This window comes from Labrus bergylta, chromosome 10 (genome assembly GCF_963930695.1).
Source record: "Labrus bergylta chromosome 10, fLabBer1.1, whole genome shotgun sequence".
Lineage (NCBI taxonomy): Eukaryota > Metazoa > Chordata > Actinopteri > Labriformes > Labridae > Labrus > Labrus bergylta.
This window is the reverse complement of record NC_089204.1, coordinates 25,979,082-26,004,002: the sequence shown is the minus strand read 5'-3', so window position 1 is coordinate 26,004,002 and position 24,921 is coordinate 25,979,082. Positions and strand designations below refer to the sequence as shown.

Below are 24,921 nucleotides of genomic sequence, written 5' to 3'. Positions count from 1 at the left end.
TTGGACATTATACGGTTATTTTGAATTTGACGCCTGCAAAACTTTTCAAAGAAGTTGGGACAGTAAGATCACGGACACCCAATATTGTTTTTTGACCTCTTCCCCTGCATACTGACATTTCCTTCATACTCCCTGAATCTTTTAATGATAGTATAATGTGGATGATGAAAACCCCAGATTCTTTGCAACTTCAAGTTAAAGAACCCTGCACCTACTTCACTCCAGAAAGATTCTCTCTTTATACCCAATCATGTTTCTAACCAGTTGCCATATAATCTTGTTAACTTGTGCAGTTCCATCAGGTGTTTTTTGTATTTCATAACTTTTCCAGTCTCTTTGGGTTATTTTCAATTAAACATGGGGTTTCAATGTTTTGCAAATCATTGCATTCTGTTTTTATTTACATTTTACACTATGTCCCACCTTTTCAGAAATTGGGTTAGTAAAACACTCAGGGTTATCATTAAAACTCTGATTGAACTGATGAGTTTCCATGACCTGTTTTCAGTAATATGTAGAGTAAGTTTATTTCCATTTGAATTAATTTCTCTTTCTGTTGAATACTTTTAAAGGGGAGTGCAGGAGAACCAGGGAGAGAAGGTCAGCCGGGGCACCCAGGCATGCCAGGCCTGAAGGGCAGCAAGGTATTTCTAATAACATGTTTTTCTAACTTGGCCATAACATTAATGTTTCTTCCCATTTCCTTCAGCTGGGACATTTTCACATGTAAGATTTCTGATAATGTGTCAGTAGCTCAGTCTATAGGGACGTGGGTTGGGAACCCAAGGGTGGCCAGTTCAAGTGCCAGTACGGACCAAGTCTGGAAATGGGTCTGGTAACTGGAGAGGTGCTAGTTCACTTCCTGAGCACTGCCGAGGTGCTCCAGGGTCAAGGCACCGAACCCTCCCCCCCCTCTCTCCCTTAGTGCATGTCCAAAGGATCCTGTTCATGCATGTATGTGTATTTCAGCCTATGTGTGTGTAGTATGTTGAACAACACAGTGTAAAATGTAATATCCCCTCGTGGAATTATAAGTACGGTATATCTTCTTAAATTCATTTTTGTTGCTTACTGGTCAGAGTGAACTCAGGTGGGTCAATAATTAAAATAATGTTGGTTTCTATTGAATATTTCATGTAACTTTTTGCAAAAATAGAATTGTATAAATGACTTATACTTGTTACATAAATTATATGCAACAGACATGCATCAATCAGAACTGGTGGTTTTTTTTCAGCAATTACTCTGTGCTCATTTTGGAAATGTGTCCTAAGACTCTGTATAAGTAGTAAATTAATGTATTGTGCATGTTCATGTTTGTGTAAGTCATTTGCAACCTTGTTTGTTTTAATGTTATTTATAGTTATAATCCATTTCTATTTGCAGGGACAAAGAGGAAGTCAAGGTGAAAGAGGAGAGACGGTAAGACCGAAGCCAAAATGACACTACAAGCAACGCTTACTTAGTCACACAAGCAGGTCACGCTATGATTGTGTTGCCCTCTGTATTGCTTATCTAAAATAGCGCCTCAGATTTAGAAGTTGACGATACATTACAAGCTTTACACCAACACATGTGCAAATTCTCCCCATTGGGTGAATAGTCAAGAGCAGTTGTTTTTATCCAAAACTTATTTAGATTGTTTTCAACGCTGTAGTTCAATGACTAAATTATGACTAGCAGTAGAGATATATCATCTTTGCAGCAATTGATATATTTAAAGAATTCAGTGGAAATAAAGCCTCATGTCTGACATATTTCTTTCACTTTTGGAAAACAACAATATGTCAGCTCTTTTCATACGTTGGAATTATAACTGGAAATTTGCTGTTCTTACTTCCAACATGGTTTTACGCTTAACTAAATCAATTTGATGTCAGGCAAACAAAATTAACTCAAGGAATGGAACAAGGAATCATAGCCATATTTATATAATCCAAAGTGTTTAAAGAGCGTATTTAAAACCCATTAACTCCCATTCACTGTTGTAAATAAGCATCAATCATGTGTTGACTGGATTTTTCGCATGACAAACTTAAACTGTAGTACTATTGACAGGATAGAACCAGATTTACAAACAGAGATTTTTGTATGTATTTGTGACTTACATCTGTTTCGTTTCCTCGTCAGGGAATGAAAGGTGAAAAAGGAGTGAATGGTCGACCAGGGGAACATGTGAGTTTGAGCCTTTGTATGATTTAATGTCATATAATGGGTTAGGGGAAGGGGATTTAGGGTTAGGGTTAGCCAAAATGTGTATTGGTCTGTTGAAGTAGGGTATCAAAGAAACTGTAACTTCATTTTAAATGTGGATAGCGCCATCATGTGGCCATTTATTATGCATTGTAATTGTTTTACTGTTAGACAAGGAAATAAGATGTTTCTACTTGGAATCCTTGGTGCAACAAAAATCGTATTTATTCACATTATCTTTGTTTTGACCACTTTTATGTTCTTTCATTTGCGTTCATGAGTTTTTCCAATATGACATAAGTTACAACAATTCCTGTGCAAATTCATGTATAACTGTAATCTTGTTAAGTAGAGATAAGGACATGGGAAAGTAACACTGCAGATGTCTAACTTAGCCTATAGGTGCTGCTATAAAAGCATGTTGCACACTGAGTGCTCATGATTCTGATTTGTGTTAAATTTGTATTTGTATTTCACTGCAAAATTTAAAAAGAAATCATCCAGAGTCTCTATAAATGTGCATATTGATTCATATCTACATTAAGGCTTCACATCATAAATCACAAATATGATTTTTTTCATCTTCTTTGGAGGTATGGGCTCTCTAAGTGCTTTCTCATTTTAAATTTGTTGTCTTGACTTTCATTGACAGGGCTCAACCGGGCCAACAGGACTAAAAGGAGAGGTATGTTAAGCTGAACTCACTAATTACTGTACCTCCATCCAACCTCATACCTCCAGCCAACCTTCATTGTTGTGTGTATTTCTAACTCTCGGGTGGTATTTTTGCCAGAAAGGGACAACAGGGGATCCGGGGCAGAGAGGTCAAGAAGGTCAAGTGGGACGACCTGGACAGTCTGGTCACTCAGGCCCACCTGGCCCCCGAGGGCTGCAGGGGGACAGTGGGATCCCGGGCCCACCTGGACCTGAAGGACAATCTGTATGTTTGCAAAACTATGCTGTGTTAATAACTCTGAATAGTTAGTTATATGGTTGTCAAGATACGTAATATGTATTGCAGTTTTTTTTTACTTTGGTATCTTGAAACCATTGATCATTAAAATAACGGAGATTGTATTGTTTTAAAATGTGTTAAGAAAAAGTATCGAAGAATCAATTTTTTTTGCCAACCTTATGATGTTTGTATCAAATGTTGACTAACAAAAAAAAGTATAAAATCACCTCAAATACACATGGTCTATCAATTTCATTCCAGGCAAGTCAAATGTCGGACAATCACATACGTCAGATCTGCAGAGAGATTCTTCAGTGTGAGTTTCACTCAAAGACCGTATAAAGAATGGACAGCGCAACACCTTACATTAAGTCAAGCCAAAATTATAGAGCACCCCCTACTGACTGGTTGGAGTATAGGTTATAAACCCCCGCCTCCTGCATGCTAACCAATGGGACACGGGTTAAACTATAAAAAAAGAAAACCATCACTACAGACTTTAATGATGATGTGCTTCTTTGTGTTTTAACCTCACATTTAAAATCTTCCCATTGTCATAGCTGAGCTACCTTTATTGTTGCTGAGCAACCAGCAGGGTACCTGTAAAAGATGTCAAAGTCGGCCTGGATCTCCTGGTCCTCCAGGTCAAACTGGGCCCCAGGGACTCAGGGGTTTTCCTGGACTTAGTGGTTCCAGGGGACAGCCAGGCTTCCCTGGTCGGCCTGGGCACCGTGGAATTAACGGTCTGAAAGGTAAGACCGGCGTCAAATTGAACAGTCAGTAGATAAAAGGCTTTTGTTTGAGGCTTTAGCAAATACTCTTGTGTTTCTAGGGGAACCAGGTTTAGAGGGTGAGAGAGGGAGTCCTGGTCGATCCACCATTGGAGACCAAGGGCCACCTGGGCCCCCAGGTAAGAAATGTGGATCCCAATATACTGAGGATATTCAAAAGATTTCAGATATGGCGGCCATGACTTAGTATTTTTATCTCCACAGGTCCAATGGGTCCCCAGGGGTACGGTAAGCCAGGTCCTCCAGGTAAACCTGGGTCTCCTGGTATAAACGGAGCAGAGGGCAAAAGTGGAAATCCTGGCATCCCCGGTCAGCCTGGGGTCTGCGATCCATCCATGTGCTATGGTAGCATGATGAGGAGGGATCCTTACAGCAAAGGGCCAAACTATTGACGTAATGCATCGTTTCAAGCTGTCATGGAACAAACAGACATTCTCAGGAAGATCTCATCTTAATAGTTTTACTCTGTCGTGGCAATAAAAACAGACCTCCTCCAACAACATGTGTGTGATCTCAGACAGTCAACAGATCCAGATCCCTTCATACTTTCATTTTGTATTATTTACATGTCGTTTTTTAAATGCTTTGTGCTTTTTAAAGGTGTTACGATACTTTAGAATAGGCTCCATTGGATCCCTCTCATCTGAACACCTGAAACTCATGAACTATATGTATGTCTGGATTTTTCATTGGCCAGAGTTGCTGGTACAAATTTCCCATATTGCCCCCTGATGTTTCTTTGTTGCATGTTCCTCCTTATATTTTCTACATTAATTAGGTGCAGGTCCATTAGAAACATGACTTCTCTTTTTCTAGGTGAATTATATCACCAATAGGTAACGTGTGGAATTTACACGTTTTACCTGTAAGTTCATGTAGCTGATAATGAGCTGCTGTATGCTTGAGTTTCTATAGCAGTGGTTCAAACATTTTTTTTTTCCTTTGAGTCACCCCCTCCCCCCTACTTGTATCTAAGAAAAGCTGAGCCCCCCCCCGCCCTCCCCCCGAGGACCCACATGAAAAGAGGGATACATTGCTGTCAAAAATTGTTTTCATTGATAGAATTGGCCAACACACACTTCATTTTACTAAAAGACCGCTGTATTAACTTTGCATATAAGTGTGTCATGATTTTTAGTGAATATGTGCAAATCTTTTTTTTGACAACCTCAGAGAAAACTAGACTTTGCGCCCCCTCTGAGATTTGGGTGGGAATCAATCCTCTATGGCATTCAGTTGAATCTTAAGTACTTATCTCATATGACAACAGCAAATACTTTATATCATAAATGATTCCTTCACATTAAACATTCATTTTAACAACATTGTATTCCACTTTCAAAATGATGTTTCTTGATTCAAGAAAATGCTTCTTTTCTTTTTGGAACAATTATGTCAAAAGTGTCCTTGAGGCTTCCCTCTCATTACTGTAGCAGGTATTTTATTGTTATTTATAAGAAAAAGAAAAAAAAGGTTAAGGCTGTCTATTTCAACAACGATGTGTCTTTAACAGCTTTAGTATTTTTTGTTTACCTTTTTGTAAAAATGACTTTTGTATGGATCTTTTTTTTAAGAATAAAAATATCTTAAAGATTTGTGAACTTGGTCGGTCCTGTTCTTTTACGTTTGAGGTGGATTTTGTCACATCAGCGTCTTTTACCTGCTTTTTGTAAAGTGTCTCGAGATAACACTTGTTATGAGTTGACGCTATACAAATAAATTGATTGATTGATCATAAATCCAATATTGTCCTTGTGATGTGTTCAAGATGTTTAACTTTTTACAGCATTATCTAAACGGATCATTTGATAATTACAGTGTAGGAAAATATGAAGCTGGAGTTGAGGATTCACAGCTCAAGCCTGTGTAGGATGTGTTTTATCTATCAAACTTCAGAAACAACATCTTTGAGCACCAGATGGCGCTGTGTGGTAACATCTCATCATTTGCACGAATAACTTCACCTATGAGGGACGTTTCCTTTTTCTCTCACATGGGAACATCTGACTGTTTATGTTTTTAATTATCCCACCATACTTACTTCAACATGTTCTTTACTTAATACTCCTATGAGAGCGGAGCTTTTTGTATTAAGGCTGTTAGCCTTCATTTAAAATTACAGTCTGCATTGTCCTATAGTTATAGAGATCAAAATCACTTTAGAGTATAAACATCTGCAGTTGGTCTAAGGTTTTAAAAACTGAATTTGCAGTTTATCTTTATCAGCCTTTGTGGTACTTCTATCTCTGCCTGATCTGTTTCTATGTGGGAATTATGGTTCGACTGTATTTTTAGTGCAGCACATTAAAAGTGGAGTTATTTTAAGTTGATAGACTGATTGATAAAATATTGTTTTACTTATCTCATTATTATGACTCATTGTGAAAAAAAAAAACCAACAGGCTCCTTTTTGTTGCTGAATTCAGCTGCAGCCCTCTCCCATAAACACGCAGACTTCAATAACTTGAGGTGATTAAAAGGCTCTGTCATTATTCTTTCACTCGTTAAGACGGCCTCTCAGATTTCAAGTGTCTCCTTTTACACTCCTGAGCCGCCACATTCATCATGGGAGCGGGGCTGGAAGTTTTACTGCGGCCGCTAGAGGTGGATGCAAAAACAAGAGTTGAGTGTGGGATGGACTCAGAGGGCAACTATCCCCAAAACGCTCTCAGGAGGTGAACAAAAAAAAAGAAGGAAAATGCGAGCCGGGGCATGAGTGGAGTGCAACTCTTGTCTGTTCATTTTCTGACACGGTTGAACACATTTCATCCACTGGAAACTCCGGGGTTATCCCTCGACTTAATGGGCGTACCTCCGTTTTTTTTTTCGCATCACAGAGGAGTAAGGTGAGGGACAGGGTCACAGCTCCATAAATACTTGGTGTGGCACAGCAGAGACTTCTGGATGGACCCTGGAGGAATAAAAACCGGAGAGGAGCAGCGACTGTTGATACCTAATTTGTAGAAAGGGCTGAACACCGGGGAAAGTTGTGGTGCATCTTCCCAAAAATGGAAAATCTATGATTCTGCATTAGCAGAGATATAACTTTTTTTTTTTTTTTGCTCAAAAGAGTGCGATGTAGGTCATCTTCAAAACTCAAAATTTTGTCAAGATGACAGCGCTTTCACCTTTGCACCGTGCTGTATTCGGACTCGCGTGGAGCTGCTTGAGTTTTCTGTCCTGCACTCATTGCGGGTTAAGTGACAACCATGTGCACTCGAGCTTTATTTACAGGAGATTGCGCAATCACGAACGCAGGGAGATCCAGCGAGAGATCCTCTCCATCCTGGGCTTGCCTCACCGGCCGAGGCCCTTCAGTCCCGGGAAGCAGGCGTCCTCGGCGCCGCTCTTCATGCTCGACCTGTACAACGCCATGGCCGTGGAGGAGGAGGAGGTCGGCCCGGGGAAGAGCTTCAGTGCCAAGGCTCAGGGCCACTCCAGGAAGGGTTACTACAGCCCGCAGCATGCCGGGTACTCCCGCGTGCCACTGCCTTATCGCGCGGCCCCTCTGTTAGGCCACAGCCCCGCGCTCACCTCAGCGCACGAGAACAACTTTCTCAATGATGCCGACATGGTGATGAGTTTTGTCAATTTAGGTAAGTTGCATTAAAGTGCATTAAAATGTATTTTATCACCTGTTTACTCAGAATATTATATATATATTCGAACGCAAGCAACAAAGTCTTCATTTTATTTAGCTTCAGTGCTGCAGCACATTTATAAAGAAATACCATAAAGTAAAAAATAATCCCTATCCAACTCATCTTCATTCCTTCCACAGTTTAGGAAATTTGAGGTATTATTTGACATTTTCCTGGAGTATCCTAAGTCTGCGTACTTGATGCAAAGCTTAATAAAACGAACATGTAAAATTTGCAATGGGTCCAAACTACAGACAGATCATTTAAAATCCAGCAGCTTGAAAGCCTTCCACGTTTTTTGAGCATTGCACATATTGCAATCCCCTTTAATGTATGTTGTGTTACTTTCAGCACAAGCAGTTTATTCATCTTGCCTTAATTAATTTCACACATGTAGATTTAGTTTTAAGTGACCCCTGCTATGCTGTCTCCATGTGAGTGACTACATTTTTCAGACATCAGTCTTCCTCTGGCCCTCTAATGTGCTCAGTTGCTTTTTTTTTCCCGCCTTGTGTGAAATATTTCGTGTTTAACAGAATTAGACCCAAAACATTTTGACCTTTCACAATTTGTCTGCTTTCTATTAAAAGGAGAAGCTGATCTGGAGAGTGATTGTGTTTGTTCGGTAGCCGGGACCCGTTAACCCCCGCAGTTCAGAGAAACCTTATCAAGATGACTGTCTGACCTTGAGAAAATTGGTCTAAATGATTTCCTGTTGTTAAAAAGGGGAGTGATATTGACTTATGTCTGTTTGTATTGAGGCACTGTCACTGAGAAAAACGAAGCAGCTCTGTCTTTCATATTTGCACAATTTGGAGTCTGTCATTATTCTTTAATGAGAGATAAAATATAAGGAAGCATGCCATTAAAAAATCACTCAAAAAAAGGACACTTAAGGGGAGAAAACAAAAAAAAAGCCACTGCACATACTTTATTGTGTTGCAGTGTTGATTTAATTTTGTTAATACAAATCAAAACATGTAAAATGTTTTGTGTAGTGTTGCTTGGGAGTCTAATCCCTCACCTTGGCCTGAGCCCATCTGTTTCCACTTACCACTACAGCAGGGCATGTACACTGTCAGCCTTGAAAGCTCCGCTCTCGTTCTGGGGACTGTCAGTGAAGTGTTCAATGGGGCTCTGTCTTTATTACAGTACAACCACATATAGCTGCTGACCTCAACTGTTTTACTAATGTCTGAGCCGCGTTTCATGCAGTTTAATACGCTTACTGTAACCGTCGGAGCTTTTTAACCTTCATAAATATACATGATGCGAAGAGAAGCAGAGAGAGAGCAGTCTTCAATTCAACAAACAGAATACTGATTCTGTCCAATGCACAGAGTACATACACCTCTTGCAGACGATCAAGTGAGTATCTTATCTGTAGAGATTAGAAAGTTAAATTCTTTATGCTCTCGGTGGCACTTCTGCTTCGCATTACTGCCCGTGGCTAACAAAATGGAACACGCTCAGTGGGTAAAAGTCAGACCTGACCTCTGACTTGTGTGTGTTAAGTAGCGGCAGGCGCTCTCACTTGATAAAATATCAGGGAAACGCACTGCATGATATCGCCCAAGGATGTCAGACGGTCCCCCCTGACCTCAGCCGCATGCCTCTTCTCTGCTGCCCTGCAGGGGAGTGACACTGTGGTAGTGACTTTATCCTTGTTTATTTTCATAATATTGATAAGGTGCTTTGATGCCTCATCTTCCCTACAAAAACAGAAAGCAGGCTTCTCCATAAAAAAATCAAGTGATACATATCTTATTCCCCTCCCTGCAGCTGAATACATATCAAACATTTTCTCCAATGAATGTCCTGAAAAGATCTCTAAAGTCACTTAGTATTTTAAAAGTTACTTAGTTTAAAGTTATAACACACTTGTAGGGCATTGAAGCTACAGGAGGTCAGCGTGAGGTCAGAAACGAGGTCAGAGTAAGTCGTTCATATGACGTCGGAGGATCCTGTCTGGTCTTAACGCTCACTTGAGGAGCAGACCAAAGTGTCTTTAATTGAAATCAGCCTGTTTTTCTTAACTGACAGCCCATTCATCATGGCCAGAGAATGCAGTAAGGAACACAGTAGAGGGCCTGTCTGCGAACGGCTACCTGTATTCAGTTGACTGATTTAATGAACTGGAAAGTGCTTTTGTTGGTAGTGAAAATGTTTGGATTGGACCAGGAATGTAAAAGAAGATGTGATAAATAACTTCTTTTTTTTTGCTGTGACCTTAAAGCCGCCATATTTCCTCCCTTTGAGCAACACGCATCACCAGTTGAAGTCATGTTTTTTGGATCAGTGCATGGTTTTTTTTTCATTTATTTTTTTTTTATGCTCCTGCCAGTAAAAATGAAATTCATCATAAAACATTTTCTCTCCCAGTCGAGAAAGACAAAGATTTCTCTCACCAACGGAGACACTACAAGGAGTTCCGCTTCGATCTGACTCAGATCCCCGAAGGCGAGGCGGTGACGGCTGCAGAGTTTCGGATCTATAAGGACCGCAGCCATGCACGCTACGACAACGTCACTCTGAAGGTTTCCATTCATCAAGTCATCAAGGAGTATCAGAACAAGTAAGTACCTAATCAAGTAAACACACACACACACACACACACACACACACACACACACACACACACACAAGGCAGCAGTGGATTCTAATAGAGTTCTTGTAGATAAAATATTGAGGCATATGCACCTCAAGTATTTCCATTTTCTGCTTTCTATACTTCAGATGCAAACTCTGTCTTTTTACTACACAACATTTATGTGACAGGTACTTCACAAGTTAACATCTAATACATGAGAATCAACCTGCAAGAATGATAAATGGTTACAGATGATTCACCAAATGTGAAGGAGCAAAATTAGTTTTCTACCCATCAGCTTCACGTTAACAGGAAGCTTCATAAACCCTCATTGTAGTTCATTAAAAATGTCAATACTTCATATTTAAAGAAATAGCTGCAGCTCATGTTTGCAACAATTCTTAAGAGTGCAGTCAGTGTGTTTTTTAATTGTGATGTTGTCGCTTTATTAAAGTAAAAGATCTCATTCTGTAGATGTTATATTTTTATGTGTGAGGCTTTACAGGGTCTGCTCTGACGCTGTCAAAATGAGATTTGTGCATATTTACTGAAATTCTGATAACACATTAAGTGGATAGTTTCAGATCTGTAGATAAAACTGTAAAAAAAACTTTGGGCTCAGCTTTTCTTTGATACAAATAAGGGGGGGGGGATGTGGAGAGAAAAATGCTTGGTACTGTACATTGTATTTAACACTGTATCAAACTATGAAACACTTTATAGAGTTTTAAAAGAAACTGTTTTTTGATATTTGACAGAAATGAGTTTGGCCTCTTGAGAGTCTCAAACTCATCAAAAATAATAATAAAAAAGAAACATTAACCGGGGTGGAGGGCCGACATCCAGCTTATTCTTACAGCATAAAGGAAACATCGTCCTGTGTGCAGATGCAAATAAGTGAAAAGGAAACCCAAATAGCTGTTACCCTCCCTCATTGTATCACAGATCAAATTGAACAAATGTGTTCCTAACAGTTATCTCAGCTCACAGCTAAACAGTCCCAACAGCCATTGTCTCGCACGGTTTGAAACTTTCCACTCCCACAGAACGCCTTTCTATATCTCGCACTCTGCTCTCCTTCATTCGCACCGCGTCTGCCTTACAAATATAGTCTCTCGGATAAAGAGAACTCCATTAGCGAGTCGACCACTTACGGAGCTTGGATGGTCCATCAGTTATCACTCGTCTTGTGTTGCCTGCCAAGCTGGCCGTGTCCCAGATGAGACCATGAGGGCCCATATGAGGGAGGGAGGGAGGGGGGGGGGGAGGGGAGGAGAGGGGGGTTCCCCTTTGGTGCTCCTGCGGTCACTGTTATGCCCACCACCTGCCTGTCTTAACAATATTCCGGAAGTTTAAACCATGACATAGCTGAATACACGAGGGTGTACTTAAAAGTGGGCCCACATTCGCTTGCCAAAAATGTGTGTGGGTGATTGAAGGGGAGATATGGCCCTCCTGGGCTTTGAAAAGGTCCGAGTCAATGGACTCTGCCATCTTAAAGGGGAAGGCTGCTCCGTTGGAAGTTTTCACACACGTTTTCATGGGGAATAGCATGTTTTCATTAGTGTTCAGGAAGGAGGACTAATCTGTCCCAAGGTGAGACGCCTTAGAAACAACACTGGGATATATACGTTTCTCAGTAAATCACAGTTTTCACAGTAATTCAAACGCTATAAAGAATTTAGTATTTTACTGAAAAATCTAACTTATTCTTTCAAGTCTGACTTATTATACAAAATCCACTTGATCATCAAAAGTAATGGTTAACTTGTGGATTTTCTAGAACACTAAAATCATTTCGTTGGGGCATTTCAAGCAAGCAAGTTTATTTTTTATTTTTTCAAGGCAAGAAGTTAAAGCAGAATCCTCATTTTGGTTGAAGTTTAGCCTGGGACATTTGATGCCTTTCCTTTATCCATGTCTGCTAAATTGGAACTATTACTGAGTAGTAAGAATAGTAAGAGTGAGATCTGACATGAGATGTGAAAGTTAATGGTTTTATTTACACAAAGAAAGATGTTTAAGTTCAAAAACATATTGATTGTATCCTTGATTGTCAATTATCTATCTTTTTTAACATAATGAAGCAATATTATATTAGAATCAGAAACCTTAGGTGGAGATATAAACACTTGCTTGTTGGCAGTTTTTCTTCTTCACTGCCATTTCTGGCACTTTACTTTTTTACAATAACTGACAACGCCCTCGCTGATACCGGTCAGTGTGTCCAAAAATCACGTTCAAACTCATTTTTAATGATTGACAAAGTGTTCAAATACATTCTGAATGTAAGGGTTTGGCTAGTCTCCACAATTTTTATCACAAACACCAGCTCAGTTATCAGTACTTATAAGTCAAAAGGGAACGCAAAGGGTCAAACTAAAATCAAATTAAAAGAGCTCCGCCTGCTGGAAAAAGAGGAAAAACTTCAATTATAGCCTTTAAATTCCTGGAGGTAGAATATGGAACCCCCCAAGTTTTAACCTGAAAAGGAACATTGCCATCTTGAGAATGAATGAAACTAAATAAACAAAGGGACTCTTATAAACATGGTGCTGTACATTGCTCCAGTACTATGGGGTCAAAAACACTGTAGGGGGCCTTTAAAGTCAGAAGACAATATTATCAACACCTTGGTACATGCTGACCTTAGCTACTGAACATGAATTTGTATCAGAAATTAGGGTTGTCAAAATGGTTGATAATTCATTAATTTAAAATGAAACAATCTGTGTTTTTTTTTTTAACTTTCTCAAGTCCTTGTGGAGTCTCATGTTGATGCAAAAGCTATGTTTATGTGTCTTACTAGCAGAAAGCCAATACAGGAGGAGACACGTACTAAATATGTGGAGGAGTTTGAATGCAGAATTTGGAAAATCAAAAACAGGAAACTACCAAATACTGGGTTCCTAAGACTTCTTTTTGTTATGCTGTGGTATTGAAACAGGTATCGATATAATGTGATTCTTACTAGTGTTGTAGTAAAGTTTACCCTAATGGGGACAATGAGTGGCATGTGAACTGAATGGTAGACCATCTTTTCTACCTCTATCCCCTCCTGTTCACACTCTCTGTGGAACAGATGTATCCAAACATCACTGTAGGAGCAGAATGACATTTTCCTCTCGGATATGGCTCGAGGAATCGTTCACATTTTACCAGAACAGACTTAAAGTTATCACAGGATATTAGCTTAATGCTGCAAATTTTCAAAAAAGGAAGTTCAGCAGAAAGTCACTCAACCGACCTCAGGATTGAATTCCACAGCGAGGTGGAGATTTATTACACGTGTAATAAACACATGAATATCGTCTGAATTATCGGGGCCACATGGAAAATCTCGGCTCTCCAGTCCAGCGCCATGTAACCACAAAAAAACTGAACAGGCACTGCCTTATCCGATCTGCCACTTGAAAGAAGTCCAATGCAAATTGCGGAGCGGGGATTTTTTTTCAACTCAAGGTTGATTGATGCCTTATGTCAGACTCATGATAAAAATACACACAGGCCGATATTCATGATTCAAAACTCCTGAACAATCAAATAACTAAAAGCTTTGGCCAATGTTTTTTAAACAACTCTGCAGTTCATTAAGAGCCACGGCTTCAACAATATTGTGTTGCTTTTTATCTCCAGTTCACAGAAAAGAATTGATCGCTTTTATCATGTCAGCAGTTTTCAGTGATGGGGGGCTTTTCAGAGAAGGAATGTTTCTCTCAGATTTGGACTCGTGTTAAAGAGTTTAGGCTGAAGCATTCATTTGTGATCGGTCAGTGATGCCTCGTTTGTCTGCTCCCCTTCAACTGGTTAAGACCTCTTAAGAACAAGCACATGGTTTCTCTTTTTTTTGTGTTGCATTAAAGCTGTGCAACAATTACAATTCCCCCGGCAGTTTCTATTTGTTCTAAAGCTTATAGAAACTGATTAATGAAGCAGTAAAGGTCACTGCTCTAAAAAAAAAAAAGCATGAATTATAAGCCTTAAGCCAAACATACCTAAAGAGGCAACAACATTCAAATCGTTATCCCTGGATTACAAAACTTTTGAAACAATCAGAGAACATGTTGTATGTGCACTGGCTGTTGGGAGTGTGTGTCATTCAAACTGCTGTTTATTTGCTGCAGATGTTTTCTGTTTGTTTTTGTCCTACCTCCAGAGACGCAGAGACGTTCCTGCTCGACTCCAAAAGAGTCCAGTCCTCCGACGGGGGCTGGCTGGTGTTCGACATCACCGCCACCAGTAACCACTGGGTGATGAACCCGCAGCAGAACCTGGGCCTGCAGCTCTGCGTGGAGACTGCAGACGGTGAGTGGGGGGGCTCAGTTTCTTTTCTACACATTTCACGTTTTTAACTCGTTTGAATACTCCTTGGATTTATTTCAGTCTGTCGGATCCTAGAAAAGCACAGGAAGTTCATCTTTCTCAAATGTCTGCGTTTCGATAAATACTGATGCTTTCATTGACTGTAGAAAAACTTGCCTTGTATATTATTGTCTTTTTTTCTACTACCTCTAAAATCGTGATTTACAAAAAGAATGAATGGTTGGCCCTGGATTTTATAAAGGTTTCCTAAACGTCCCGATCACCTTGAAAGCAGCTATAAAATTATAATATATCTCATTTTTCCTGAGTTTTTATTTACTTTCTGTTATTTTTAAAGGACGAAGTATCAACATGAAATCTGCTGGAATCATTGGGAGGAACGGGCCTCAGTCCAAGCAGCCGTTCCTGGTAGCTTTCTTCAAGGCCAGCGGGGTGTTGCTTCGCTCCGTCAGAGCCGCTGGTGGGAAGAAAAAGAACCACAATCGCAATAAATCAACCAATCAACAAGAATCGTCGAGGGCACCCAAAACTGGAGGTATAGTCGTTTGTTTTTATGATTGATTCAATCCTGCCTACGCACATCGGATCCCTTCATTTTAAACACATCTTTTTACCCTACTATCTATTCTATCACGCTGTGAATCCATCTGTCAGGCTCACCAGTTTCATTCTCCTGCAGCTATAAATCCCCACAGTGAGTGACCTTAATGACAGCCAAGTATACATACATCACATATAAAGGCCTCTCTTTTTCATCTGGTCAAAGATCTGAATCTTCAGGTAATTTTTTACTGTCAAAGTAGTTTTTACATTTTGGGCTTTTAAACAAGGAATAAGAAATGGGGGGGGAGGGGGAGTCCTAAAATCACTTCAGGGGATAAAGCCTTTCCTTCCTCACTTCTGGTGCCGATCTCAGAACATAGCTGACATTCTTAGCCATATTAATGGTGAGTTACTTTATGTAAATCACATTGTCGTCTTTTACTTTTTATATCTTGGGATTTTAACAAACATGACACTCTGGAGAGTCTCTTTCCCTCACCTTCCCGTCTGATTGTTTCTCCAGAGTTTGAAAATAATCCTGTGAACAGAAGAACTAAAGGTGGTGGTGGGAGAGCTTCTGGATCGTGGCAGTGCTCTTTAATGTTCCCTCCAGAATATTTCATCACTCGTGTTAATGGCCAAGTATAAAGCTGTTGGACTATAACTCTCTTGATCAGTTTGTCTTTGACATTTCTGTTTTTGCTCTTCCACAATGACACGGGGGAAAAAACTGTCTGTTCCTCTAAAATCAAATGTTATGAAACATCAACTGCTTTTAACAAAAATACATGACTAATGACTACATATGTACATGCGTCACCGTTTGACACTCTGCAGAGTGATGATGCTCGTTCAGATGCTTGTTGATCAGACAAAGTGCTAGTTTTACACAATGAAACTCAAATGAATTGCTATTTGACTGGTGAATACATCTAGTAATATCGGTGCATATTAGCCGATACCGATAGTCACTGGATATGCTAATATCGGCCGATATTATCGGCTATCTGATTTATCGGTCTGGCTCTAATCCAAAGTGATTAAAAACTCAAAGAGATATTTGTTCCCAATGTGTTTCCAAAAGCAGGAGGAATACATTTTGACACTCAACATGAATAAGATTATTGATGATTAGAAAATACCTTACAAAATTTCACAATATTATTGAGTCTAGCTAGGTCATACAATGCTCTCGTGTACTCACAGTGACCTTACTTATGTTTCGCGTCTTATTTGTGTTTCTGGTTCATTTGTTCAGAACCTTCAGAGTTTTTTTTTTATCACAGCTGTAAACAAATTTTACAAATGTTACTTTCTGTTGTGAAAAAAATAACCTTTAATATTTTTCAGATTACAACATCAGTGAACAGAAACAAGCCTGCAAGAAGCACGAACTCTACGTCAGTTTCCGAGACTTGGGCTGGCAGGTGAGACAAAAACTCACTTTATATCCCACAAAACATTCAAAAACACGACTAACCCGTGGGATCTGTACAGTGAATGTTTTAATTGAGCTTCAACTTGACACTCGGAGAATTTACCATGCGTCGTGAATAAAGAAAGCTCATTCTTTTCTCTTCAGGATTGGATCATTGCACCTGAGGGCTATGCTGCTTTTTACTGCGACGGCGAATGCTCTTTTCCACTCAACGCACACATGAACGCAACAAATCATGCGATTGTGCAAACCCTGGTGAGTATTCTGCGGAGTGCATTGCACACATGTGTGCGGCAATAAAAAAGCAAGTTATAAGCCGCCATAATGTTCTTAGCAGTTATATTTCACTTGAAGCTGCGCTGCTGTTACGCCTCTTTCAAACCTGCTCGCTCTCATTTATAGGTCCATTTAATGTTTCCTGACAACGTGCCAAAGCCGTGCTGTGCCCCGACCAAGCTCAATGCAATATCGGTGCTTTACTTCGATGACAGCTCCAACGTCATCCTCAAGAAATACAGAAACATGGTGGTTCGGTCCTGTGGTTGCCATTAGCAGCCGGACCAGACTTTAATTTATGCTACCTGGTGAGGACATCGCTGGAGAACACATGTGCTGCAGCTGTGATGTACAGTATTATGTATATAAAGTTTTACTACCTAATTTATTTTCTTCTTCTTTTTAAAAAAAAAAAAATAGCACTGAATATTGTTATATTTAAATGATTAGGGGAACATTTTTTTGATTTGCTTTGCATCACTTATTATCTTTTGTGTCCATTGGCATATACTCTCTCTTCATTAGGTCTATATATGATAAATTATACGAATTCACTATTCACTGGAGTCACAATACAGAAGACCGCTTCCCCCCCCGGCTGCTCGTTTTTCCAATTTTTTACGACACACTTGTGTGACAAATGCTCTCTTAACTCTGCAGCCGTCGTCAGTGTGTTATAATGTGTTTTTCTTTAACGCCGACTGTAATTCTTCTTAGCAGACCAATAATTATACACGACTGTTTTCATTGTACAGCAATAAACTTTATTTATATTGTTATCATCATTAACATCACAGCTTTAAAAGAGCTGTTAGAAATCCAATTAAGACTCCTGTAAAAGAATATAGCAAGTGTTCTCAGTATCTAAACCAAACTGCCCAAAGCTATTTTCAAGCTGTCACCATCTTTCAGCGCTGATACTGTTTCACCTTTTCCAAGCACAGCTTCTTTCTTTCTTTTTTGAGAAGAGGATTATGTCAGTCTGGAATGAAGCTCTTCCATAAACACTGTTTTCTCACTTCTCTGTGGACTCTGCCAGAGCTGCAAATGTTTCTTTACTTCACACTAATTTGAGTTCTTTTGGGGAAAGTATATCTTGTAAGATGTTGTGTATTTTAATAAATGTACCACTTGAAAAAAACTCTTTCGCTTGGCTTTTACTTGACCCCACAGCCTTCATGGCTCCATTTATTACAATACAAAAGGATGAAAAATGTCTGAAGTTTTGTAGCTTTCCCCCCCCCCCCCCATCATGCAGCTGCAAGTCCTCAAGTCTTTTTCCAACTCAAGTTGCCCTCTTATATTTCTGTTTGTAGCTCTGCGGATGTTTTACAAACTGTTGGGAGGACTACTGCTCGGATTTATAAATGTTTGACAAGAATGATATAAACTAGGGGGTCCACTCAGGGAGTCTGTTGACATGCTCTTGGGGAGGGGTAACGCTAGTTGTAGTTGACCTCCACAGACAGGAGGGGAACATTCAGGAGAAAGAGGTGTAACATTTTTAAGTGACCCCTTCTTGATTATGGTAAATGGACTTGAGCTTGTATAGTGCTTTTCTAATCTTCTGACTACTCAAAGTGCTTTTACACCGCATGTCACACCTACACATTCACACACTGATGGCGGTGGTTTCTATGTAAAGTGACCATCAGAAGTTACTGTAAAATCCAGAATATAAGTCGCACCGGTATGTATGACGCACCCTGTTTTGAAGGTCTCTTAGAGAGAAAAAAATGTTTAAACTGACGCAAGGAACTTTTAAGATGAAAAAATAGGTATTAAAAGTGCGTCTTATTACACAGGATTTTACGGTACTACTCCCATTGATACATATGCATACGCGGCCGATGAAGCATCGGGGGCAATTCTGGGTTAAGTGTCTTGCCCAAGGACACATCGTACATGTTGCTGCAGAAGCTGGGGATCGAACCCCCAACCTTCAGGCTTAGATGATGATGGTTTTGTTTGATAACGGCGACTTATAAGATGGTTTCTATGCTGATTAGAGCTCTCATCTGAACTGCCGTCAATGTTGTGCTTTGCCTCTGGTCACTTCCTGTCAGCACCTGTGTGTCCAATCAGACTCAAAGCTGATCGTTTGCTCTTACTCACATTGTTTCCTCTTTTCTAGATCTTTGCTTGTGTTGTACTTACTCTCTGATGTATGTCGCTTTGGATAAAAGCGTCTGCTAAGTGAATTGGAGGATTGTAGAATTATAGACCGACTATACTCTACTGAGCCACAGCCGCCCCATGGGGGAAAAGTAGCATCCATTTCATGATGTGTGTGATATGTATGGCACATCTCTGCGTGCTTACATTCTGCCATCTGCTGAGAGCTAAAGACTCAACACTGGAAACAAAGTGGAGAACCATAAACTAAACTGAGTGAGTGTCGTTTGCGTTTCCTCCACTCAGGATAAACAGGGTTTCCAGAAAGAGCACTATTTTTCCTGAGAAGTGCTCTGGTTTACCAGGTATTTTCTATGGTTTTGGGAAATCTAGGGATTAGGTTAAGGATTAATATTTATTTACACAACTGTGTTGACCTTCACTAAACACAGGATATGTACTGTTGCACTTCTCTCCCCCCGCCACACTCCCACTTTTTATAACATTTTTTTCCCCTGACATGGCTGAACATTGAGTGACTGTATTTCACTTAATTAAAAGCAGTGGCTGGCCTGCCCAGATGTTATGTGGGCTCCTTCTAAAAAAGGAGTGTTGACATTCGGTGAATAGAAGAGGCCACCTGCTAACTTAACTCTTGGCTCGAGGGTTGATTTGCATTCCTGCGGCCTGTTGCCTGGCATGATTACTCCTCGCACTTCACAATCCCATCTACTGTTAAATATCGAGGATTCTTTCCAATTCTTCCGACATTTCTTTCCTTTTTTTTTTTTTGCAGCTGCTATGAATGAGCTTCTATTTAAGTTTGCTAAACCTACACGGCCCTCTGGACAGAAAACCTCTTAACCACATGAAAGGAAAGGCTAACAATGGTCCATGCTCGGGGCAGATTCATATCTCGGCCCCTGCTCCTCTGACACCCCTGAGGTCAAAGAACAGGCTGCAGTGAGTCAGAGGTGCCTTGACATTCATCAGATCGGCACCGTCAGTGGCCACTTCTGAAACAGGCTGGAAAAAGGACACAACCCACTGTGCTTACTTTTGATGAAGGATTCTTCCTGCATAAAGACCTCAAGTGTATTATGTTTGTCACAACATACTCCTGGCTTTACATCAACACAGTTAAATAACATCAGGATGTGTCTTCAGGTGCTGATATTAACTTCTTCTCTTACACAAACATGTTTCTTCCTTTAACCTGATCGAGAAAACAGAGGGATATCTTTTAAGCAGCCGTTAAGATGATGTTCTCTTGTTCGGTAAAATGTGATATATTTAGTTAAGAGAGATCATCCCGAAGCTTTTCGCAGGTCAGTCAAAGCCTCCAAATCACTGGCTAAAACAGAGAATATGAGAACAATGTGACACATCAAGCCACCGATCTTATCAGGTCACAGAAAGCGATGTGTGTGTGAGGGAAGTCGATCCAGAGATGCACAGATTATTATCAGAGAAGCTGCCACTTTTAGTCGTCTGTTTTTTAAGCCCTCAGACTTTTAGAGGAGTGATGCCTCAGTCATCCACTTTGCAATGCTCTTTAACTAAAAGAGAGAACCATCTACGAGTCAAATCTGGGAGTCAGTAGTTCAAGCCAGCCGAGCTGAAAAGCATCAACATCCTATAGAATCTGCTTCCAGGTCTTTTATTCTTGATTTAAAAACTATTTAAGGACACCAGCTCCTTGAGTTTTAAGTCATTCTGCAACAGATTCCCAGAGTTAGGGACAGAGAGCATGAAGAGGTCCTGAGAACGCAAAGAATACTGTCCCGTACTTTTCTGCATGATAAAAACACAGATGGATATAAATATTTGCCTACAACTTGAGTTTATGAAGCTGTTGATGGATGTAATAAAAAAGTTAAATACGTCATTAAATATTTGGCAACATGAGGTTAAGGAGGTCTCGGGGTCTCCCCCAGAATTCCTTTTGGCACACAACATTTATTTTCCTTCCTTCTGAACTTTATTTCACCAATTTATTCCTTTTTGTAGCCGTCCAAATTTATGATCGCATCTTGTCTCCTTTCTGTCTTCTTAAATTCTCATTTAGTGTTTCTCAGGCACTTCAGTGATCGATGATTTATGTGAGTAGTTTTGTAAACATGCAGACTTGAAGACTTCTTGTGTTTCTGCACTCTTTAAGCCCTGTTGCCCAGACAACACAACTCCTCCTGTTTTAAAAAGTTTCATTGCAATTCTTTAAGCACGACAGGCGAGCCTCGAGTGTGCAGGTTTGTTCATGACGTGCAGAAACTTTGAGTGCAGAAGGACATCGGCAGCAACCAGCAGCACAAAACAAGGTTAAAATTAAAGACTTGACGTCACAACACAATCGATGTATTTAAGGGGAGACGTAACATCAGACGTCTCTCACTCTGATCATCTGCAGAGCATTAAGCCGCTAATCCAGACAAATATGCAAGCGGCAGAGAGTGAGTGCAGACTGCCCACTAGTTTATCCACAATATACTTAGGAGGTTGTAAATATAGGCTTTAAGGGGGGGGGGGGTGACCTGCCCAGCTATAGTCTATGTGTGGGAACACTTCTGTGGATAATTACTGTCTCTTAGATCAACCTCTCAGGTCTGAAAATCCTGAATTCCATATTCATGTGAAAGGATCACATCCTGGTTAATTTTGTAAGGAGGTGTTTGGAATATCAACATTTGAAGAGAATTAAAACGCTGTCGGTAATCTATGAAAAATTTACACAAACACGAGCATAAACTGTGAAACTAAACATTTGTTCAGCGTCTTAATGAGGTTTAATATATCCAGGAGCCTTGGTTAAATGTTACAATATAAATATGGTTAATGGCCTGATTAATGGTCTGTAAAAATAATCGACAGGATGCTTATTTCTATTACATTTTGGTCAATCTAATACGACTACAAAACATTAGAGTAACTGTTCCTTTGGCTCAGTAACTCCATGTTTCATCGTCGTACCCCGTGTTAACCAGGGGTCTTTTTCTTTCTGTGGCTCGACGTTTATTTTTACAGTGTCACCTTGCAGTCCACCGACGAGGCAAAGTGAAATTGTATCTAATAAAAATGTTGTGCAGTTTACCTAATTCATCTCCCCACATATGGTTCTCCTTATTTGTGTTCTGTGGGTGGGCCGTGGCTTCCATACAGCTCAATCAGTCCCCTCTTGAAAAAAAGGGGGCGAAACATATGGGTCACATTTTTACACGTTGTTTGGTATGACAAGGTTTGCAGCCGGACCAAGCGAGGAATGCGTTCCCAACAGTAGAGCAACCCAGGGCGCAGAAACACTGTTATGTTTGCTTGTTATTCACATGCTCGCAGTAGCTTCCTGGGACAGAGAAAAGAGCGCTTTGGGGGCTCTCAGAGTTACTACAGGCCATTCGTAAACTCAAATGTCACTTTGAGTTACCATTAGAGGTGGCACCTGTGCGTTTAAAACGTGTTGTTATTCTTGAATCTTGTTCTTTCAGTCTTGATTTAATGCAGTGGGTCTCAACTGGTGGGTCGGGATTCCAGTGGGTCGCCAATGTGTGCAAAAAAATTCTGTCAAAAAAGTCTACGAGGCCCTTTTTAAATACTTTTTTTTGGGGTAAGTTTCTTTGTTCTGTCGGATGTTTTGCACCGCCTCAGGTCCAAACTGCAAAACCTTTCATTAAATAAATTTCTTTGGTTGAGAAATATCAGACATGTTGGGCACAATTTCTAGTTAAAGTCTTTATATGTGATTTTTCACACTTAAATATAATATAAATCAAGTATATCCTCTGAAAATAACTCTGTGAGTCATGACTGTCTACAATGGGTGTAACACCCGAGTCCCACTGTCTGTGATGCTTTCAGAGTTTTCAGAGTCCTATCTTCACTTTGTTTACATCGCCAGGACGGCCGGCTGACTCCTCCCCTCGTGTATAAAAGTTGTTTAATTGAGGGACTAGAGAAAAGAAGAATAACATACTGTACTCACTGCTTAACTGTGTTTCTAGATCACGCTCATTTCAGGTAAATTTACATGCAGTGTGAAGATACCAGCATAATAAAGATCGCTAGCATTAGCATGCTAACACAACAATGCAGCGCAAGTTGTTTTGGTTTCATGCTGGTGCTCAAGGGTGACATCTGCTGGATCAAAAAATCACAAATAAAGCCTTTAAGGAGTTTGTTGGTGGATCCTGAGGATAGACCAGTCGAGAACCACTGATTTAATGTGTGCATTAGGTTTGATGGGTCGGCTGATTTTCATCATTAAGTTTCCCCTTCTGAGACTATTTCTTAAATGCACTATGGAGATAATTCAAACCCTTTGTTGACTTGTTTTTTTTAAACGCAGATGTGTTTTAAAGTCCAGATTGTTAGGCTCACACGCAACTTGGTTGAAATGAACTTTCCGTGAGAATTACGGTCTGGTCGTTAGAAAATAAAAGCATCTGACACGACAGGCTACAAACTGCTGCTCTTTTGTTGTGTTGCAGTACGTTATGTCCTCTTGTCAAGAAAACAATTTATGTCAGATAAAAAGGTTTAAACTCCTAAATAAAGCAGATGCACAGGATATCACTCTGTTTCTAAAGCCAAGGATGTCTCTATCTTATTTAACTACTGATTTACTCACAGCTCTCCAAACCAGAGCTCACTATGCTGCCAAGAAAGAGTTCATCAGAAAAACATGGTCATATCTGGGCTCAATAATACCAGTGGAGGTTGAAAAAAAGAACAAGCACAATACAGGGCCTATGTCCACTAACAATAATCAAAATCAAGAAGAGGCAAGATTATCCATTTCAACTTCCTCAACAACAATGGCGGAGGAGAAACGAGTCCTCAAACTGTGTGCAGCACTTTGGTTGATTATATACTGAGTGTATAGTTAATAAAGTTGACTTGACGAAGTTTACCTCACTCACCCAGACTCGTTTTGTTATTCCCAGGTCTGGAGCTGGAGCGTTTTGAACATGCTGCTCTTTGAAGATAAAAATATTTTGTTCAAGTCTTTAAATCTGAGGCGCAGACTTTGAGGTAATAGTCACTGTTGAAGCCAAGAGAACTGGAGTGATTCAGCCGTTTATATAGTGTTAAATGGAGGTTGACTCAGTAGACCTGCATCTGCCAGTGTGTCTCATTAACCTCCATTTAAACCAAAGACAAAAAACACATGTTTTTAATTACTTCTATAAAACCTCTTGATTCAGTTGCTCTCGGATGGTGCTCGAACGTCTCTTACATTATGTGTATTACGGTGTTGAAATTATGCAACCTGACAACCTTTACTTATTGGAAAGCTTTAATAGATACTGTAAATGTCAGTAAAGGTTTCTTAGGCTCTTTGGTGTCGTCAGTCTTTGACTATTTCACTGAAATACTGTCCAAATCTTCAGTCAGGTATTTTCTGGGTCTTTATTGGACCAGAAATCTTTGATACCAACTGAAATGAGTCCAAGCATCAGAAGCTGTTACGGATATATTTAACAACTGCACAAAATTGTATTTAATTTTTCTCTACCTGAACTAAGATAATTAATAATTACAATAATCATACCGGTGCCGTTTCACTTTATCTTATAATCTGTAACTATAACTTGTCCCTTACCCCGTAATGTGTCTCAAATTGTCCTGTTTAGTTTTGAGTGGCCATAATATGGATGAATAGTTAAAGATAGAGTCAGTAGCTTTTCCTAAATATTCAGACTTATACAAAAGTAATGCCACTCAAACATCACTTAGGGGACTCCACACATGTGTGGGGGTGACTATGTCTGCAGAGACTCTGTCCTTTGCCTGGATCTTTATGTTTTGTTTTGTTTTATTTTGTTTTGGTTGACCCGAGACATTTCTGGTTGAGTAGCTGGTGCGTTTCCCCCAGCCAATAACAGCGTGCAGGTGAGTTTAGGAGTGGGTACAAGTCAGCGATCGGATGTGATTTAAACTGGCTAACATGACGGACTCGGCGGCAAAGAACAGAAAATAAAATGTAAAAAAAGACGCAAAAATCCAAGCAGTTGCACAAGCTAACCGGTGCCAAACACCGGTTAGCTTGTGCTAGCCTGATTAGC

At 40.0% G+C, this 24,921-nt stretch overlaps 2 protein-coding genes across 5 annotated transcripts in view; both read left to right on the top strand.

The window, feature by feature from the left end:
• Window positions 1-5,534, top strand: part of col21a1 (collagen, type XXI, alpha 1) — a 28,899-nt gene extending 23,365 nt beyond the window's left edge. For 3 of the 4 annotated variants that reach the window (XM_065959733.1, XM_029281558.2, XM_065959732.1), the window contains 9 exons: window positions 573-644; window positions 1,387-1,422; window positions 2,131-2,175; window positions 2,846-2,878; window positions 2,987-3,133; window positions 3,410-3,464; window positions 3,709-3,900; window positions 3,981-4,058; window positions 4,144-5,534. In XM_065959733.1, the coding sequence (XP_065815805.1) occupies window positions 573-644; window positions 1,387-1,422; window positions 2,131-2,175; window positions 2,846-2,878; window positions 2,987-3,133; window positions 3,410-3,464; window positions 3,709-3,900; window positions 3,981-4,058; window positions 4,144-4,331 (846 nt within the window). In that variant the 3' untranslated portion in view covers window positions 4,332-5,534. Of the gene's footprint in view, window positions 1-572; window positions 645-1,386; window positions 1,423-2,130; window positions 2,176-2,845; window positions 2,879-2,986; window positions 3,134-3,409; window positions 3,465-3,708; window positions 3,901-3,980; window positions 4,059-4,143 lie in introns of those variants that run through there. The other variant, XM_065959734.1, reaches the window with a different exon arrangement.
• Window positions 5,535-6,527: 993 nt separating this feature from the next.
• Window positions 6,528-17,891, top strand: bmp5 (bone morphogenetic protein 5). The gene is made up of 7 exons (XM_020655554.3): window positions 6,528-7,535; window positions 9,963-10,155; window positions 14,327-14,475; window positions 14,831-15,028; window positions 16,387-16,463; window positions 16,619-16,729; window positions 16,877-17,891. The coding sequence occupies exons 1-7, from the start codon at window positions 7,052-7,054 to the stop codon at window positions 17,024-17,026; spliced, it is 1,362 nt and encodes a 453-aa protein (XP_020511210.1). The 5' UTR covers window positions 6,528-7,051; the 3' UTR covers window positions 17,027-17,891.
• The last annotated feature ends 7,030 nt before the right edge of the window (window positions 17,892-24,921 follow it).